Source organism: Phoca vitulina, unplaced genomic scaffold, assembly GCF_004348235.1.
Source record: "Phoca vitulina isolate PV1807 unplaced genomic scaffold, GSC_HSeal_1.0 scaffold20, whole genome shotgun sequence".
NCBI classification, from domain to species: Eukaryota; Metazoa; Chordata; class Mammalia; order Carnivora; family Phocidae; genus Phoca; species Phoca vitulina.
In genome coordinates this window covers 290,404-310,828 of record NW_022589723.1, presented here as the reverse complement: position 1 = coordinate 310,828, position 20,425 = coordinate 290,404, and the positions used below count along the sequence as shown (strand labels likewise).

Below are 20,425 nucleotides of genomic sequence, written 5' to 3'. Positions count from 1 at the left end.
TCTTCCAGCAAGGTAGTGTGAGTGCCATCCAGGAAGTCTCTCCAGGGTGGGAGGTCCTAAAAGGCTGAGAAGGGTACGTAGGCAACCACAGATATGCCTGATTGAAAATAAAATCTGGCAGCAGCTTGCCTTTGACTGCTCAGTTCACAGGCGTTCAGGCCTATCGGCATCTTTTTTTTTTTTTTGACCCCCGCCGGTGGGGGCGCTCTAAACTAAAACATTTAGTTACCTGTTTGGGGAAGCCATCTTGGATCCGGCCGGTGCCTTGGGGACGGGGAAGAGGAAGGAGTATTTAAGGAATTTGAAGCCCTTTTCCGAGTTCTGTCGAACTACGTAGGGTCCAGCCTCAACATACTTTATGTAATCAGAATGTCCCCAATCACGATGGTCAGAAACAGGGCTTAATGTGGTTACAGGCAACTACCCCCCCCCATATGAGTGAAGAGATCTTACCAAATCAAAGCAGCAACAAAAATCAATTTTTTGGAATGAGAGTGGGTTTTCACAGTCCTAGGACAATCCTTTATAGACACCTCACCCCTCAGAATATCAGCATAAGACCAACGTAGGTTATGTATCTATTCTAGGTGCTTCTAATCCTAATGCTTCAGTTCAAGTTTTCCAGCATTGGGTTTGGAGGTACAGACGACTGAGAGGCTCATATAAATGAACAGGATTTAGGGAAGAATATTTTTTTAAAAGACCCCAAATTCACCAATAGACCCAAATTATGTGTGAGTACCGATAGAGCACATGATAGAAGCCTCCGAGGAGAGATTATATGTGAAGAGGGACATCAGGGGACAGCCTTAGAAAGTCTGCAGAGAATAATTTCCTGGTAACAGCATTTAAACTAGAAAGGAAATAATTTTATTGTAGGTGAGGGGCGCCTGGGTGGCTCAGTCGGCTAAGGTCTGCCTTCAGCTCAGGTAATGATTCCAGGGTTCTGGGATCCATCCCCATGTCAGGCTCCCTGCTCAGCGGGGAGCCTGCTTCTCACTCTCCCAGTCTATCACCCCCCCTTATTTATTTGACAGAGAGAGAGACAGTGAGAGAGGGAACACAAGCAGAGAGAGTGGGAGACGGAGAAGCAGGCTTCCCGCCGAGCAGGGAGCCCGATGGGGGGCTCGATCCCAGGATACTGGGATCGTGACCTGAGCCAAAGGCAGACGCTTAACGACTGAGCCACCCAAGCGCCCCTAAGTAAGATCTTTAAAAAAATTTTTATTGTTGGTGAATTTCTCTTGTGCTCAATGACACTTCCCTGTATGTCCTAGTATAAATTTCTACTGCTATTACAAACTTGCTACAGGAAGATTTTGCTTTTTGAACCTGTGAGTGAAGGGAGTCCTTTCAGATCACTAAAGGTATTTCTCAAGGAATAACATATTTGCAGTCACACATAATAGGAACTCAGACAGTAAGGAATCACAGGAATCAATACTTTATCACAGAAGTGGTAAGACTTGGTCATATACATTTCCCTGTATATCGAGCAAAATCCGTTGGCCAAATTTCCCCCTGGCTACTGCTATCATCGTTATCAATTTGAGGTTAGTATTAGAATTTACCAAAACAATTTACCAGCTGTGCCTTTGGTGTTTGTCTGTAGATGCATATACAGCAATGATCTTATGTTTCTGGAATGAAAACCAATAGGTTCTTTTTGCTTATTTGGTACAAAATAAACCTATCAAAGGAACCAGTTGCAGGCATTTATGGAAAAGGAAAGGCTGTGGCCTGCTCTACTAATTTCTACTATCTGCAATGATCTATAAGTAGTAGTATTTAGACTACTTGCTATAAATAGGATTTCCAGTGGTTCCCCCCCCCCCACCCTTTTTAAGTAGGCTCTACTCCCAAGATGGGGCTTGAACTCAGGACCCAAAGATCAACAGTCCCTCTATCAACTGAGCCAGAAAGGTACCCCTGGTGCTGGCCTTTAAAAGCCAAACACCCTCGTTACTTCATAATTACCATTCTTCATATGGAGGTGGGGGAATTTACTTCCTGTACTTTTTCATGACCATTTCACTCCCAGTATCAGCAATGATCAATACAGGTCATGAATTTGCCTAAGTAGTTTTCTCATGCTTCCCTTACATTGGTGAAATACCCAAGTATAGAATGTTATGAGTGTTTTGGATTTTTTTAAATTTCTTTTTTAAAGATTTTATTTGACAGACACAATGAGAGAGGAAACACACGCAGGGGGAGTGGGAGGAGAAGCAGGCTTCCCACTGATCAGGGAGCCCGATGTGGGGCTCGATCCCAGGACCCTGGGATCATGACCTGAGCTGAAGGCAGACCCTTAACGACTGAGCCACCCAGGCGCCCCTAAATTTAATTTTTTTAGTAATCTCTACACCCAACATGGAGATCGAACTCACAATCTCGAGATCAAGTCCCATGCTCTTCCAACTGAGCCAGCCAGGTAGCCCTCACTTTCCATAATTTTAAACCAATGACAGAATCCTTGGGGGTTGGGAGTTTCTGTACAGAAACTACAAAGTTATATTTAGTTTTGTCCCAGGTGTGAGGGGACAGGCTAACGCCAAATTCAACAGCCTCAAATCCTTTTTGGAATGAGGAAGGATTTTTTTAAAAAGCATAATCAAAGCACTACCCCAAAAGTCCTCCAACTTCCTGTGGTGTAGTGTTTATTACTACTACTAACAGGGGGCAAAACCTAGTATAAAATGAATGTATCTGCACTTGTGATGAGCACCGGGTGATGTATGAAGTGTTGAATCGCTATATTGTACACCTGAAACTAATACTACACTGTATGTTAACTGGAATTTAATAAAAACTTAAAAAAAAAAAATGAGTGTATCTCAAGGAGCCTTCTTCCAATAATACCTTTGATACAATTTCCTAGAAGGAGAGTATCTACATATGTTTGGGATAAAATCAGAAAGAACACATGAAATATGAGCAGCTTGGATACATGCATATATTTAATAATGAAACAATTCATCAACAACAAAAAAATTAGAAAAATTCATGAGACCTCAATGCTGTGGAAGAGAACAGGACATCAAGGCAAAAGATACAAAAACTGACCCAGAAGCTGCCTGATGAGTGAAGCAAAGGCAAATTTGCTTAGCATAGTAGTATATGCCCTTGAAACAAAAAATGCTTGGAGAGGTACCCACTTATCTGACTGCTTGGAAGCTGACAGCCTTACTGTATGCTGCATGGAATGGAGGCAAAGAGCCAGGGAAGGGAAAGAGTGGCGAGGGGTAAGAGCAATATGGAATCCAGGGTAAGCAGATGGAAGAGACTGAGAGAGTTACAAAGAGATGACTCTAAGGCCTTTTGTTTCCTCTGCAGTCTACAATAAACCTGTTCCAAGTCTTTAAGTATGTCAGTCAAGTCCAATGATCACAAAATGAGTAGCACTAGGCACTGTGAAGGAATAGTGGAGGGAGTGGTTTACAAAAGTAAAGGGATAACACGGTTCCTGCTCTCAAGGAGCTTACAGCCTATATGGGAGACAGATTCCACGCACAAATTTACAAAGTAACATAAATATAAATAAATATACATATGAATAAACAACATATGAAAGCTTAAGGGGTACTGGGTCAATAATTATTTAGAAGTCCCTAGGTCAAAGAAGGTTTTCTGAAGGAAAAATCTGGGGACTGAGTATAATGTTAGCAGAGAGTAGGGCATATGCAAAGGCATAGAAGTGGAAGTAAATATGTCATGTCCAGTAAGCAGATTAGCTTGATTAGAGTAGAAAGTCTAAATAGGTCTCGTTGAGAAGTGTGATGAAACAGTAGGGGGTTAATTTGGTGAAAGACACTGCAGTGTTAGGTCTGATCCCTAAAACAAACAGGGAAAGAGGTTTTCTTTAGGTAATGATGATAAGTAGCCATAGGGCCAGGAGCAACTCCACTGCTCTCAAAAGTTTTATGGTTACTCTGAGACAAAGAAATTAACAATAGGATGGTAGAAAATTATTCAGCATCCTTGAGCAGTTCAAGTAGAAGGAACTGCCTTCTGCAAGAACTCTTACAAAATGGCAAGTGAAAACAATCAATGAAATTCCTAGATATAGGATCCACCATCCAAAGGCCAGCCAGCTAGATCCCAGTAAAATCAAGTGCTCAAGCAGAATGTCCTAGACCCTTGTTACTAATTCTTGGTGGGGAACCAATTGTGTATGCTTATAAAAGAATTTATTTTTGAGCTACCACGACAATCAACTTTGATCCTAACATTTTAGAAATTAAAATAGGAGGATGAGAAGAGCCCTAATCTATAGGGAATGCTCACGTCCCTGAAGGAGGACAGGTCAATAAGGGCTCAAATTCTTCCCTGGTCTTTAAGTGGAAAGGCAAAACATCACACCTTGAAAAGAGGCTTTTCTCAGCCAAAGCAAGTAAGACCTCTTTCTTTAAGCCTATTGATCTGAAGCTGTTCCAGGAAGGAAAAAAGAGTCCAGGCCAGATATTCAGCAGCAGCCGGAGTTGGACCCTATTTCACTAGAGTTCCGCTGGGACGCGCTGGGTCCTACTGATGTTGAAATACACTGCTGAGGACCAATCTTGATGCCATTTGCCTGTAAAAGAAAAGAGGCAAGAGTTCCCACCTCAGTGCTAAAGTAATTGGAATAAAAGACAGGGATAAAAAGAGAAATCAGAAATTACATTTTTTAGAAGCAGATATGGCTTTGGCAGGTAACCATGTGCCCACCCAACTGATGCAGAACAATAATCTTCAACAATAAAGATGAGATGACCAGCTCAGATATAAGTATTATAGATGACAAGTGACTCTTATGCCCATTTTTTTTTAAGTGAGGGTGGAGGCGAAGGGGCAGAGGGAGAGGGAGAGAGAGAATCTTTAAGCAGTCTCTAAGCCCAGTGCGGAGCCCAACATAGGGCTTGACCTCACAACCCCTGAGATCCTGACCTGAGCCGAAATCAACAGTCGGATGCTTAACCGACTGAGCCACCCAGGCACCTGTCTTGTGCCCATTTTTAAGGTAAGAGTCTTATTTAGGTTTCATAGCTATGTGCAGAATCAGGATGAGATGAGGTTAAGAGCAGGAGGAGGCGAAAGAGTAGATGTCAGCATATAATTCTTTGTTTTGCCACAGAATCTGCTTTATAGAAATGGCCCTGTTGAGCAATTAGGAATTACATCACCCCTAAACACTGGGATAGTGTAAAGAAAACCTCCCATACTGTATAAACATTTTAGATACCAACTAATTATCTCTTTAAGCATTCTGGGGCCCAGACTTGAGAAAAAACAGAAAATGACAGATTTCTCTCTCCCTACATAAAAAAAATCAAGTATGAATTGGCATAGTTTCAAATTGCATGATGTTAGAAAGGAAATGCTTACATTCTAGAGAATTTCTTGTCCTCTTTAACACAAAGCAAAGTTAACTGTCAGCACTCCCCCCCCCACTTCTCACCTCATTGTGGACATCAAATAAACCCTGCTGGATCTTCCTATATATTTCTTTGGCTGTGTTAATGAAGGCCTAAAGGAGACATAAATCATATTATTAGGCTCAAGTTTAAGAAATCTAACAGGAAAAGGTAATACAAATATTATTCGTACTTGGATTTCTAAGGTATGAATTAGGAACCACTGAGACCAGAGTAAAAATACAGAAGCACCTGCCCCCTGCCCAAGTCTCTGTTTCAAAAAGAAAAAAGGGAGTATATGGTATTTTGATACCAAAGATGTTCCTTAGATTGGCACCTTCTCCAAATAAAACAAACATGCTCTGTTTTCAATTAATTACTGAAGATACAGTCAATAGCAGGCTTCAGAATGACTACAGTAGAACCCATGAGATCCTCCAACTAAAATATTTACAAGCAACACTGGTGTCTAATCCACACTTACCAATTAATGTTACACAAGGCAAAAGTAAAACTCCACTGTAGGAATCAAGGCAAAAAAAAAAGGACAATTCCCTTAAAGGGAAACATGGTCAATGTGACCACAAGACATCGTTTCCTTAGCTATGGTCTTATAGAAGAAAATTCTGAATAAAAGAATAAAGATATGGTGTCATCTCTCAAAAGCTTTCCCTACTTTTTCCCAAGTAGTACCTCTTCAACATTGCAGGCTGTTTTGGCTGACGTTTCCATAAAGATAAGTCCATGCTCCCGGGCAAAGGCCTCTCCTTCTTCTCTCTTCACATCCCTACGGGACTCTAAGTCACTGCAAGAGATTAATTGGGGAGATAACTAAAAAAAGATCCAAGTGAAAGAAGAAACTCTTATTCTAAAAGATTCCCATGGTTGTTTCAACCAGCAGATAATACACGAAGAATGTAGATCCTACACGATTTTCTCTTAATACAGGGTTACTGATTTCTGTAGCTTCTTGGAAAATGGTTCTTCAAATTCATGACAGTTGCTGCATGGTTGAGGATAATACCTTACTCTCTTATACAGAAAAAGGTTTATAGTTAGGCAAGCCCCATAGTTACTCAAGGCTTACTGGGGCCCATGCTGGAATGAGATCCAGTAAGAGCCAAGGAAAGAAGATGAAAGGGAAATTCCAGTTGTTAGAAAGCAGAAAAGTCATAGATGCTCCATCTTCCTCTTTTACTGGAATCAACCCAAGAATAGAGAATGCCAGGAGTAAGGAGAACACAGCTGCCTTAACTCTCACTAGTCTCATTATTAACATATATAATAGCAGCTTGCCACCAGGGAAATGAAAGACTTAGGACAAAAATTTATAAAGTTAGGTGGTATGAGGGGAAAAAAGATAAAGCCACAGACTGAGAAAGAGAATCAGGTGGCATGGAAAGACTTTATGACAAGACAGGATAAAAGGCTACAGACGAAGGTAAGGATGGACTGTCTGATTTTCATTTTCCTAACTGGAAATTTGCATTTCAGAGATTTCCAGTTTTCCAACCATGAAAAGAAATCAAAGAGTAAGCTCACTGAAGAACAACAAATCTATAAAATGTATATTTATCATTCACCAGCTGTGTGAAGACCAGGGAAGAACTACCCATCTAAATGTCTACCTCTAGCCCAGCTGCTCCTCTAAGCTCCAGATCTCTTGTCCATTTGTCTGTTCTTCATTTCCAGTCTGATGTGTAAAAGGCACCTGACACATACATCAAAACCGAACTTCATCTTTTCCCCCAAACTACTTCTGCCCCAGGCTTCCACATCTCCATATAGGACAGAAGCTAAATCCAGGATGTCATAATTTTAACAGCTTTTCCTTCTTCACTCCAAACACCCAATTCATCCCAAAGCGAGGTACTTCCAAAATGCACCTTAACACCATCATTTTCCCTCTCTCTGGTGTCATCACCCGAGTCCATGCCACCATTCACATTTAGACTACTGAAATGAACATCCCACTTCAACCCCTGCTCCCCTCCAGGGTGATCTTTTAAAATCTAATCAAGCCACATCTCTGCTTAAAACTCTTAAAAACTTTCTACTGTATTTAGAATAAAATCCACATTTCTTCCTAAGGCCTGAAAGTGCTGAGTTCTGGCACCTGCCTACCTTCCCAACCTCATCTTGTACCATTCCCCCTTGATTCAGCCCAACCACACTGATTTCTTTCAATATCATGACCTTGCCAAGGTTCTTCCCAGTTCAAGGCTTTCAGTTTGCTCCATCTGATACTTTTCTCTTTTTCAAACTGTGCCCACTGAACTCTTACCTATCCTTCGGATTCCAGCTTAACTATCACCCTTAATTAAAAATAGTACCCTGTTACTCTCTTCTATAGTACCTTTCTTTCCTTCACTGCATTTATCACAGTTTGTAATAAGACATAAATCCTTTTATATTTAATATTTATGTCTCCAATAAACTATAAGCTCTATAGGAGCAGGGGCATGACTCTTTCTTTCTCGCCTCATACACTCAGGGTCTGACAAAGAGACATTTAGGACACAGTTCAAATAAATGAGTACAGTAAGTCTGTGGCCACAGTTCTCAAACGGTACACTCTAGGCACTACTACCAACTCACAAGAGTGCCACAGGATACTTTTTTTTCTTTTTTTTTACCCCAGGATAAATTTTCAAGGGAAACACAGCTAACACTCAACATCAGAACACCACATGAATTATAAGCTTAAGACAGTTAGCAAGGTCACTATCAGATCAAAATAGATCCTGCTCAATATTTGCATATGTTTGTGTAACCTGAATTTCTGGCAGTTGCTGTGATAAAAAGCAAGTACAAAACTGGGGCGCCTGGGTGGCTCAGTCAGTTAAGCGTCCAACTCTTGATTTCGGCTCAGGTCATGATCTCAGGGTCGTGAGATTGAGCTCCACACCCAGCGTGGAGCCTCTTTAAGATTCTCACTCTCTAGTGCTGGTGATGCTCAGCACCATGGAGGACAATGGCTGGGAATCCCCTTTGTTTTCCGGGGTGCAGGGACTGCCCAAGGAGCCCTGCCATGTGGCTGCTGCAGGAAACTTGCAACAGGGAACTGTTAGTTCTGAGTGTTCCTGGAGGGAGAAATTGTGGGGAGAGAGGCAGATGAGCACATTTTTAAGAGCTCAGCCTTGGATTCACTCTTTACTCTAAAAGGATGGAGTGAACTTGTATAAGATATTAACAGATGATTCTTCCACCCTAAATTTATTTTATTTTTTTTTTAAGATTGTTTATTTATTTGACAAAGAGAGAGAGCCAGAGAGCACAAGCAGGGGGAATGGCAGAGGGAGAAGAAGCAGACTCCCCGCTGAGCAAGGAGCCTGATGCGGGGCTGGATCCCAGGACCCTGGGATCATGACCTGAGCCGAAGGCAGACACTTAATTAACCAACTGAGCCACCCAGGCACCCCCGACCCTAAATTTTTTTTTAATGCTTCTTGTAACGATTGGTACAAGATTTAGTGTTTACCTATTTTATTTCATTCTTTAGTTGTAGGTAGTAGTGAGCTGCCCTCTCAGGCAGAACCGGCATTGCGGGCAGAGTAGTAGACCTGTTAATTATAAAGTTTATGCCTTAACACTTTGAATCTGGTTTTTTTGATATATTACCTCAGTAAATTTAAGAGTTTTTTAAAATGTAAATCTAAAGCAATTAAAAGTTTCTCTTTGGGGGGCGCCTGGGTGGCTCGGTCGTTAAGCATCTGCCTTCAGCTCGGGTCATGATCCCAGGGTCCTGGGATCGAGCCCTGCATCGGGCTCCATGTTCGGCGGGAAGCCTGCTTCTCTCTCCCACTCCCCCTGCTTGTGTTCCCTCTCTCTCGCTGTGTCTCTCTCTGTCAAATAAATAAAATCTTAAAAAAAAAAAAGAACGTTTCTCTTTGGGGAGCCTGGTGGCTCAGTCTGTTAAGAGCCTGACTTTGGCTCTGGTCATGATCTCAGGGTCCTGGGATCGAGCCCCACATGGGCTCCCTGCTCAGTGAGGAGTCTGCTTGTCCTTCTCCCTCTGCCTGCCGCTACCCTTGCTTGTGCTCTCTCTGTCTGTTTCTCTCTCCTCCTGCCCCCCCCAAGCGTGCATTTTCTTTCTCAAAGTAAATAAAATCTTTAAAAAAATGGTTAAAATGGTAAATTCTACCTTATGCATATTTTACAATTATTTATTTATTTATTTATTTACTTACTTACTTACTAAGAGCACCGTAAACTAAAAAAGTTTAGGGACCAAGTGATTCAACGTCCATAGAGCACTTACATGACTTCCGGTCCTTATTATTTCTACAAATAAAATTTTACCTTTTATTCCCAATCAGCATGATAACCATGTTGGAGCTGGAGTGTTGCCGGGCATCCTCTAACCAGGAAGTCAGGTGGTTGAAGGTTTCACGCCTACAGCAGAAAAGTTTAAAAGTGGGTCAGAGGTCTATTTCAAAATGCCAAAGTAATTCCAAACACATGGGAAAAGGGGGAAAGCTACATGTCTAAAAGAAAATATTAGAGAAGCCTTTCTTCTTTAGCTTCTCACCAGAACCAGAACACAGAAAAGAAAAAGATTTTGAGGGCGCCTGGGTGGCTCAGTTGGTTAAGCGACTGCCTTCGGCTCAGGTCATGATCCCGGAGTCCTGGGATCGAGTCCCACATCGGGCTCCCAGCTCAGCGGGGAACCTGCTTCTCCCTCTGACCTCTCCCCTCTCATGCTGTTTCTCTCTCTCTCTCTCAAATAAATAAATAAATAAAATCTTAAAAAAAAAAAAGATTTTGAGAACATGGGGAAAAGGCTCCCTCCGGCCCAGCTGATCTGACTCACCTTGTGATGTCGTACACGAGCAGTGCTCCAGCAGCTCCCCTGTAGTAGGAACGGGTGATAGAGCGGAAGGATTCTTGCCCAGCCTTGCCCACCAACATGGCAACAAAGAAATCCCAACAAAACCAGGTTATTTCCAGAGCAGGGACTTGATCACATTCCACTCTAACACAAAGGACTTAACTTTAAAAAAGAACTTCTATTAAGAAAAGAGAACTAGAGGGGCGCCTGGGTGGCTCAGTCATTAAGCGTCTGCCTTAAGCTCGGGTCATGGTCCCAGGGTCCTGGGATCGAGCCCCGCATCAGGCTCCCTGCTCAGCGGGAAGCCTGCTTCTCCCTCTCCTACTCCCCCTGTTTGTGTTCCCTCTCTCACTGTCTGTCTCTCTGTCAAATAAATAAATGAAATCTTTAAAAAAAAAAAAAAAGAAAAGAGAATTAGAGGAAGGAAACGGACTGCCCAAGGAGATGTCCAGGTGGGAAATTAACATTTTTCAACGGAAGCACAGTTGACATTGGGGGTGGGACAATTGTTCCTATGAGATTGTCCATCAAACTGCTGAGTGTTTAGCATCCCTGGCTCCCAGTCACTAAATGCCAGTAGCACCCCACTGTCAGTGTGACAATCGAAGACATTCTCATATATTTTCCAGTATCTCCTAGGAGAGAACAACTGGAAATAGGACTAGAAACTCAAGAGCATTTCAATCCCCACATGATGCTGAACACATCACATTAACCTATCTATTTATATTCTTTTATCTGTAAAAAGGAAACTTATCTTAGAATGCTAATTCTTTGTCTAATGGAAGTTTCATTCCAATGGGTCAATGTAGAAAAGTAGTCAGATACAAAGCACTTAAATTGGGCATATGCTAATTGACATTTAGTGTTCCACTACTAAAGGTGGGACTACCAAGGGATCTTGTCATAGCAAATAAGAATAAGGAACAGGGAAAGAAGCCCAGGGCCCGGGACAGAGTTTTCCTTTAAAAACCCAATATTCATGGGGCGCCTGGGTGACTCAGTTGTTAAGCGTTTGCCTTTGGCTCAGGTCACGATCCCAGGATCCTGGGATCGAGCCCCGCATCGGGCTCCCTGCTTGGCGGGAAGCCTGCTTCTCCCTCTCCCACTCCCCCTGCTTGTGTTCCTGCTCTCACTATCTCTTTTTGTCAAATAAATAAAATCTTTAAAAAACAAAACAAAACAACATTCACACTCTAATCTCATTTCCAAATGGGGCCACGATATTTATAACTGAGCAATTTATTAATGCCCCCATATACTGGGTACTTTTGCTTTCTTGATGGAATAGTTGTGGGTTATTTTTCCTCCTTACAGGCAGCAAAAGCATCTTTTAAATAATAACACCATATTATTATTAATAATATCCTAGGCACTGAATCTGTCCTATTAGAAAAGTTTTCACATTCTTGTACTGGCTTAGTAGGTGGAGCATCTGACTATTGATCTCGGGGTCGTGAGTACATGCTCCACATTGGGTGTAGAGATTGTTCAAATAATAAATAAATCTCAAAAAAAAAAAAAAAAGAAAAAAGTTTTCACATTCTTTTTTTTTTTTAAAGATTTTCTTTATTTGACACACACGCACACAGAGCACAAACGGGGAGCGGCAGAGAGGGAGGGAAAAGCCTACTCCCCTTTGAGCAGGGAGCCCAATGCGGGACTCGATCCCAGGACCCTGAGATCATGGCCTGATCTGAAGGCAGGCACTTAACCAACTGAGCCACCCAGGCACCCCAAGTTTTCACCTTCTTGAAATCATTTATTCTCATATCCCTCCATAAAGGTTAGGAAGGAAAACTACTATTCATATTTTAAAGATGGGGAAAAAATGGCCTTCTCATAGTATAAAAACAGTAACAGTGAATACTAACACAAATGGGAAAATTGAAGCTCAAAGGGGTAACTGGCCAAAAGTTATAAAATCTATAAATGCTGAATCCATAATTAAACTTAGGATCTTAGTGCATCCTAGCACAAAGGTTTATTCTATTAGCCATTACATCATATAATCTAAACCTGGGTTTGAAAGTGAGAAGAGAGTTCCAGTACATTAATTCTAAGGTTATTTTTCCAACAACATGAGATCTCTTTCTACAAGAATCATACAAATGTTTTAGTGAGTTGTGTACCTCTTAGAACACCAAAATCAAAAATAATTCTAAAGAACTTTGTTGGTAATATTAACAATACTTTAATACTTAAAACATATTTTCCCCTTTAAGAGTTCACTTAACGTTTTATTTAGTCCCTAATAGTTTTAGGTCTTAAATTATTTGATTACCATTTTGCTTTTACCTTACTTTTTCTCCTCTTCTGCTATGTTGAAAGGCCCCTCCCTCCCTGTGGCCTTCTAGGAACTAAAGGGAAATCTTGAGGGAGGCCTATGTGATGGTTGAAACACATAGCAGCATTTAACTTTAGCAGCTAAAAATACTTCCAGAGGCTCATCAGAAAATGCCTCTTAAAACCAAATCCCTTGAGTGCCTGGGTGGTGGCTCAGTCGATTCAGTGTCCGACTCTTGATTTCAGCTCACATCATGATCTCACGGTCGTGGGATCAAGCCCATGTTGGGCTCCCCGCTGAGCGGGGAGTCTACTTCTCTCCTTCTCCCTCTGCCCCCTCCCCCTGCTTGCACGCATGTGCTTGTGTTCTCTAACATAAATAAATAAATATTAAAAAAAAAAATCCCTGGGGTGCCTGGGTGGCTCAGTCGGGTAAGCATCTGCCTTAGGCTCAGGTCATGATCCCAAAGTCCTGGGATTGAACCCCATGTTAGGCTCCCTGCCTCGCAGGGAGTCGGCTTCTCCCTCTCCCTCTGCCCCACCCTTACTCATTTTCTCTCTCTCAAAATAAATAAATTTTTTTAAGTTAAAAATTAAAAAACAAAAATCAAATCCCTTTACTTCTTCATCTGAGTCCAGTTCATGAACTTTTGTTGAACCAATAACCTAGAAAGAGATGAGTGGTTCAATTTGGGCTGGTCTGTGTTGGTTTGAGGTATCTTTGTCCAACCCCATTAAACAAATCTGAAGCAGCAAAGAATTAAGATGGAGGTATGATATAAGGCATGATAAAGAGAATTAACACCTTTTGAATTTTCTACCAAGTGGAAGAATCATATTATGGTTTCAAGATATATACAATTAACCCTTGCATAACACGGGTTTGAATATCTCAGGTCCTCTTACACACAGATTTTTTTATAGCACAGCACTGTAAATGCATTTTCTCTCCCTTACGATTTTATTTTTTATTTTTTTAAAGATCTAGCCATCCCTTTTTTTTTGTTGTTTTTTTAAAGATTTTATTTATTTCATAAAGAAAGACAGCGAGAGAGGGAACACAAGCAGGGGGAGTGGGAGAAGGAGAAGCAGGCTTCCCGCGGAGCAGGGAGCCCGATGCGGGGCTTGATCCCAGGACCCTGAGATCATGAGCTGAGCCAAAGGTAGACACTTAACGACTGAACCACCCAGGCACCCCTTATTTTTATTTTTTTATTTTTTTTTAAGCCCCAGTGCGGGGTTTGAACTCACAACCCTGAGATCAAGACCTGAGCTGAGATCAAGAGTCAGATGCTTAACCAACTGAGCCATCCAGGCACCCCTCTCCCTTATGGTTTTTTGTGGGTTTGTTTTTTTTTTTAAAGATTTTCATTCATTTATTTGAGAGAGAGAGAAAGAGAGCACACACAAGCAGGGGGAGTGGCAGGGAGAGGGAGAAGCAGGCTCCCCGCCAAGCAGAGAGCCCGATGAGGGGCTCAATCCCAGGACCCTGGGATCATGACCTGAGCCAAAGGCAGACACTTAACCCACTGAGCCACCCAGGCACTGCTCCCTTATGGTTTCCTTAATAACAGTTTCTTTTCTCTAGCTTACTTTATCATAAGGATATAGTATATACTACATATAACATACAAAATATATGTTAATCGATTTTTTATGTTATGGGTAAGCCTTCTGGTCAACAGTAGGTTATTAGCAGTTAAGTTTTTGGGGATGCCTTGCTAGCTTAGTCAGAAGAGCATGCAACCCTTGATCTCAGGGTCATGAGTTCAAGCCCAAGTCCCACGTTGCATGTAGAGATTACTTAAAATAAATGAAGAAAATTTTTTTAAAAAGTAGTTAAGTTTTTGGGGAGTCAGAAGTCATATGCAGATTTTTGACTGTACGGGGGTCGATGTCCCTAACCCCAACATTGTTTTAAGAGTCAACTATCGTTTGAAGTATCAATTCCTACAAAGTCAGAAAGGCTCATTTCCTAAGAATCAAAATGCATTCTGAAATAAAATACAAATGAATTTGGGATTGACCAGTATTTTATATTAACTACAGTATAACGCCTCTTTGTTTAGCATAGGTTATTTGGGCAATTATATGTACAGAATGAAAAGAGACAAACAATAATATGGCTCTCTAGGGGCATGTGGCTGGCTTAGTTGGTGGAACATATGACTCTTGACCTCAGGGTCATGAGTTCAAGCCCCACATTGGGCACGGAGCCTACTAAAAAGAAAAAAAAAAGTAATACAGCTCTCTAAATCCTTATCAATAACCAGAACAGTGACAACAAAAAACTTTGGGTAAGCTGATCTCTTTAAAAATTCCCTCATGGTAATCCCTAAATATTTTCACATAAGATGACTTTGGGAATATGTGAGAGAATGGGGTCAACAAAATGGGAAACCAAGGTGGATAAGCAATGAGTAGATCAGGGCTGACAAGGGAAAAAAGATCAGGCTTACCCAGAAGAGTGCAGACAAGAAACACACTACATCATAGGCAGGAATCTCTTAAAAATTTCAAGTAGAAAACCTAGTTTGTTTTTTTTTTAAGATTTTATTTATTTGAGAGACAGGATGAGAAAGAAAGAGAGAGCATGAGAGGAGGAAGGGTACAAGGGAGAAGCAGACTTGCATCTGAGCAGGGAGCCCGATGCGGGACTCGATCCTGGGACTCCAGGATCATGACCTGAGCCGAAGGCAGTCGCTTAACCAACTGAGCCACCCAGGTGCCCCGAAAACCTAGTATTCTGTAACCTGATCTCTTTTCATGGTTCAACAAATATTAGTCTAATCTCAGAACAATTATTAAAAGAGAACAGAAAACAACTAGGCCAGTTGCATCACAAGTGACTACCAGGCCATATGGTCCTTGAGGATCCTGTCAACAGAGCAGTGGCTCTCAACTTTCTTATTTTATGATCCACTATGTCTCATGTTACCATGTAAGGAAAAAAAAAAAAAAAAAAACACAAAAGCCAGCAAACCAACACTTAGACACTCTCACAACTGTGACCATAGCACTAACTGGAAGCTTTGGGTCTCCTGGCATGAAAACATCCATTTTCAGAAATGGTAGAGGTTTAGATTAAAAAGGCAGAACTAGCTACTATCAGTCTTGACATATATAGGTTTCACTCTGTCACCTGCTCAGAATTTGTCCTATGGCCTCTTTAGGGGGGCAAATATATCTTTGCGGAAAATATAAAAATTAGGAGATAGTAAAAGGAGAGTTGCAAGATACATACTTGGGTTAATAGTGACAAAGAACCCCTGGGCCCGAACAATGAAAGGAGAAGGGAATGAGTGATGAGTGACAGCTGTATAAGAAATATATGAACTTAATCTTGGCAACAAACATAGAGTGTATCTCTTGGGTTAAGCTGGGAGGAAAAGGCTAGAGACAAAACTAGTCAAAAGAACAAGTTTGGAAGATTCAGAGGTATGTGGCTAGTGCTTCCACTATTAAAGATGTAAAGTCTGTTCAGAAGGGCAAAAGGTTATTAAAATACTTGCAAATATGACCCAATAATGTACAAAAGAATATGATCCTAGTTAAAAGCACCTCATAAATCAGTGCAACCAAAGGTTGTAACAACCTTGGAGGCCACCAGAAAAAGATTCTGCAAAAAGGGCTTAGAGCAGCAAGTTAACCAGTTGACTTGGGAACAAGAGGGGAGTTAGGGAGGCTGGCCACCATGTAGTAGAAATTCCTCGTATAACTTCGACCCCTCCAAACCTTAACTACCAATAACCTACCACTGACCAGAAACCTTACCCATAACATATGTCGATCAACATGTTTTGTATGTTATTTCTATTAAATACTATATTTTTACGGTAAAATAAGCTAGAGAATAAAAATGTTAAGAAAATACATTTACAGTACCATAGTACATTTATTGAAAAAATTTGCATATGAACGGACCTGCGCAATTCAAACACATGTTGTTCAAGGATCAATTGTACTTTTAAGACAGACACCTGCATGCGTAGGGAGATGGAGGATGGGAGGAGGGGAAAGGGAGGAAAAAAAGGAAAAATCACTGTACTGCTTATAGCTATAAGGGCTTCAGCTTTTGAGTTTTGAAAAAAAAACCAGAATGAAATAATAAGTAAACAAAAACAGATTTTAGCTGAATATTAAGAACTTCGTGCTTGCTTCCTTTAACTTTAAATAAAGACAGAAATATTATTTTCCTTAGAGAAAAGAAAGATACAAATCAAATGAGATAATACACATAAAATCAGTTTATGTGGATAAAACAAAATTATACTAAGTCAAGCTAAATTTTAGCAGTACTACATTTGTCAAATTTTAAAATACGCATAACCTCTGACCCAGAATTTCCATTTCTGGGCAGGCATTCCACAGAAATTCTCAAACTATTTGCATAAAGATGTAGTAATCAAGGACATTCAGTGAAAATTTGCAAAGGTGAAAACTGGAAACCTGAATTTCCGTCATTGGGAGTATAGTTAAACAAATGATGGTACAGACTTTTTATGAGTCTATATAGTTGTTAAAACGAATGAGATAGAGATATATGTATCAACACAGAAGTATCCAAAACATAGAAATTATTAAATAAAAAAACTAATTAACATAGCTAGGTCTACTCAGCCACGATTCTATGCATGTAAAACTAACAAGAACAAAACCACTACCATATATTTGTACATGAGTATGTATCTGAACACAAAGAAGTCTGAAAGTATAAGCACTGAAACATTCACACTGATTAGGCAGAAACCAGGAATGGAAGGAGAGATTGGTGTGTGTGAAAGGGGACATTCACATTTTACTCTATACACTTATATCGTTTGCTTTTATTTTTACTAGAACAAATTCATACATTACTTGGATAATTTAAAATAAAAATACAAAGACACGGCATTCAGAATTTTAACTGTAACAGATGAAAGTGAAAACTCTTCCTCTACTCTCATCTTCACCATCAGCCCCACCCTCACGGCCCCTTGCCCCCACATCAGCCTTTACTGTTCTGTTTGGATCTTGGTCAGGGACTAAGTTATCCTGTTCTCTCTCACCGTATCCCAGATTTGCAGTTTGATTTGTTTTCCATCAATGTTGACCATACGGGCCCCAAACTCCACACCTGTCAGTGAAGAGCAAAAGAAAGGATGTGATTCTCATGAACATCACCCATGTTGAGAGGTTCGTTTTTCCCCAATGTGCCAACTGACTCCTCCTCTGTCTGCACTCAGTACCACTAAGCCCATTACTGCTATTTGCTACAATTAATTTTGTGTTTCTTAAACTTTCATTTTCCTTCTAGAATTAAAAAATTGTAATCTAGGTGATAATGACCCCAGGAATGTAACCAAAAAGCAGATATGGAGATGAAAGTAAGTAAGAAGTAGAAAAGGTGAATGAATTTTTAGTAATGTTAACACTTAAATTTCATTAGGTAATTAATGTTTAAGTTGTAACTTTTTAAAAAAAATCTAAAAATTTTGAAATATTTCCTAACGTTTTCTCAAAGTCACTCTCTAATCCAGTATTTTTTTGCAACTCCATAATTTTTTGTTTGAGAAAAGAGCCTAAGAAATAGGTTCCCAAGAATGATACATTTCAGATCTCTAACTAATTCCCACAGTTCATCAGAAAATAGCCTTCCTCATAGGAGTATGGAAACCGACAGTCTGAATAAAGGTTTTGGTTTACCTGGCATTCATCTTCTTTCAAGTAATGTTAGGACAAAACTTAAAATTGAAGGTCGCTCAAACTGAAAATACTTGATCATAAGTCAATTTGTCCTATGTTCTATTTTTATATAGTATTTTACTAGAGGAATTCTGATTTCCAAGTAAGAAAGAGCACTAATTTAGCTTCTGCTAAAGGGCTGATAGGTGGCCCCACACACACTATTATCAGGACTCTCTCTCTCAACTCTTAAGATGCTGCAGTTAATACGATGTAAAAAATTCTTTTACTACTCTAGACTGCTTCATCAAGAACAGTGATAGCTACTGAAAAAAAGTCACTAGATTCCCCCCCCCCCTTTCTGGACAATAGAAATGGAATTTCAATAGCGAATTAAAAAATAAAATTTGTCTTTTATGCAACTTCCCCCAGTTATGCACTCAGAGATCCTTATATTTGGCACATATTTTCTATCCAACTGTCTTATCTTGGTATATAAGTCTGAATTCAAAAAGAAACAGAGCCTATACAGGACTCTGGCAAAAACTTGATCAATTCATTCCTCCACTTTAAAATTTGTCATTTGCTCATTACTTTCAGCTGTTTTAGAACTTGGTCCCTAATTTATTCTCTAGCTTTATTTTTTTGCCACTCTCCACTTGAAATTTCATGCTCCAGCCATATTAAATTACTTTGTTTTCCAAAGGTAGTCTGATCTGACATTCCTGAACATTTGCAAATATTATTCCCTCTTGCCCTGACCACTCTTCCATCTCCTCGACCCCTGTGCCTGGCTAACTCCTGTTCATTCAATTTTCAGCCTTTCCAGATAGAGGTCGCAGGCTCTCCTCCCCTTTTACCATAGGAATTTACTTAGTATCTGATCCAGCCCCACCTCTTACATTGGAAGACTGTAAATTACTTAAGGACAGGCACAGTGTCTGCCTGGTTAGGCACTATATATCATTAGCACCTATTACACTGTGCTCACTTCATATTAACTTACAAAGATATTTTCCTATAGATGTTATCCTCTAAATCTTTTTCTAACCCCATTAGTTATTTGGCTCTGAATAAGGTGTTTGGGAGCAGAAGTAGCTTCAGATTTCAATAAGGTGGGATCTGGAAGTAGCGATATGGTAAGGATGGGAGTTAGGGATTTTACCCAGAAACTGCACCTGCATGGCAAGAAGGCTAGTTTCATATACATTATTCATTTAGAGTGGGGTTATGGAGATTATGGGGAAGGGGTTGTTAAAGTCCCAGAAGGCCGCCGCCTTAACACAAATGTGCAGCAAATGTTTATGCCTTCCATGATCACAAGTGTGATTTTGTTATTCTACTACACTCTTTTCTTTAAAGGTCATCTGTTTCACCTACCTTCTAAGTCTGTGAGGGCTCTTCAAATTTACTTCTTCCTCTCCAACACACACAAAAATCTGCATGTTAGTGATCACTTTGAAAAACATACGTGACGTTTGCACTAACCGCAAAACAAGGTGAGTTTTTTAATAAAGCAGTTAAGCTTTCGTGGAATTTTCCATAAACACACAAATTATATTTAGGGGAAAAAAAAAAACACGACAATGAACCCATATCTCACGCCCATCTCTGAAGTTGCCTTTCAATGATTTACTCCGCTTTACACCACTCCCCATTTATCAGCATTTGGTTAGTCACTCTTTATTTACCATAACTTTGGACTAGCTTAAAAATAGAAAAAGGTAACTTTTTACTTCGAATACCGAAGCCTGCTAACTTTCCATTTCAGCTAGTCAGGTTTCCTTATCTCTTCTGGGATAGGCAGATGGACTTACCTATTGTGAGGTCGTGGACAGGCTGGAACCGCTTGTCCGTAAACTGTAGGAGGAGACATGACTTCCCCACACCTAAAAGAGGAAGACGCACGTTCTAGGAGTCACGCGGCCCAAGAACAATCTCGAGTCCGGGCGTCCAGGGCTGGGGAAGGGGAGCCCCGAGCCCCGCCCCCGGCCGCCCCGCCCCCGCCCGCTCTTCACTTAATCGCCCAGCCCACTAAATGAGCCCCGCCCCACGCCCCGATTTGTGAACTTCGGATCCCCGCCCCAGCCGTGAGGGCAGTCGCCCGCAGGTTACCTGTGTCCCCGATGATGATGTACTTGAAGAGATAAGCATAAGTCATGGTCCCGTTTCCTCTGGATTCCGGGTCCGCCCGACTTCCACAGCCACTTACCTCCGGCCTCTCTAGCCGCACAATCTACCGATCTCTGGC

The 20,425-nt window shown here is 40.8% G+C and overlaps 1 protein-coding gene across 1 annotated transcript; it reads right to left on the bottom strand.

Annotated features, from left to right (window-relative positions):
- Window positions 1–2,942: 2,942 nt before the first annotated feature.
- Window positions 2,943–20,414, bottom strand: RAB2B (RAB2B, member RAS oncogene family). The gene is made up of 8 exons (XM_032417175.1): window positions 20,290–20,414; window positions 19,992–20,063; window positions 17,559–17,626; window positions 10,207–10,289; window positions 9,696–9,788; window positions 6,087–6,198; window positions 5,438–5,506; window positions 2,943–4,573 (listed from the first exon to the last, which is right to left on the bottom strand). Exons 1-8 carry the CDS (start codon window positions 20,333–20,335, stop codon window positions 4,466–4,468), a joined length of 651 nt encoding a protein of 216 aa, XP_032273066.1. The 5' UTR covers window positions 20,336–20,414; the 3' UTR covers window positions 2,943–4,465.
- Between the last annotated feature and the right edge of the window lie 11 nt (window positions 20,415–20,425).

Bases quoted from the DNA above. Each gene is read 5' to 3' on its own strand.
- RAB2B (XM_032417175.1), bottom strand. From the start codon at position 20,335: ATGACTTATGCTTATCTCTTCAAGTACATCATCATCGGGGACACAG. The intron at 10,290-17,558 runs GTGAGAGAGAAC...TTGGTGGGCAAG, and splicing joins AACTGCAAATCTGGGATACG to GCTGGGCAAGAATCCTTCCG. The intron at 4,574-5,437 runs GTGAGAAGTGGG...TTTCTTTTACAG, and splicing joins TATTTGATGTCCACAATGAG to GCAAATGGCATCAAGATTGG.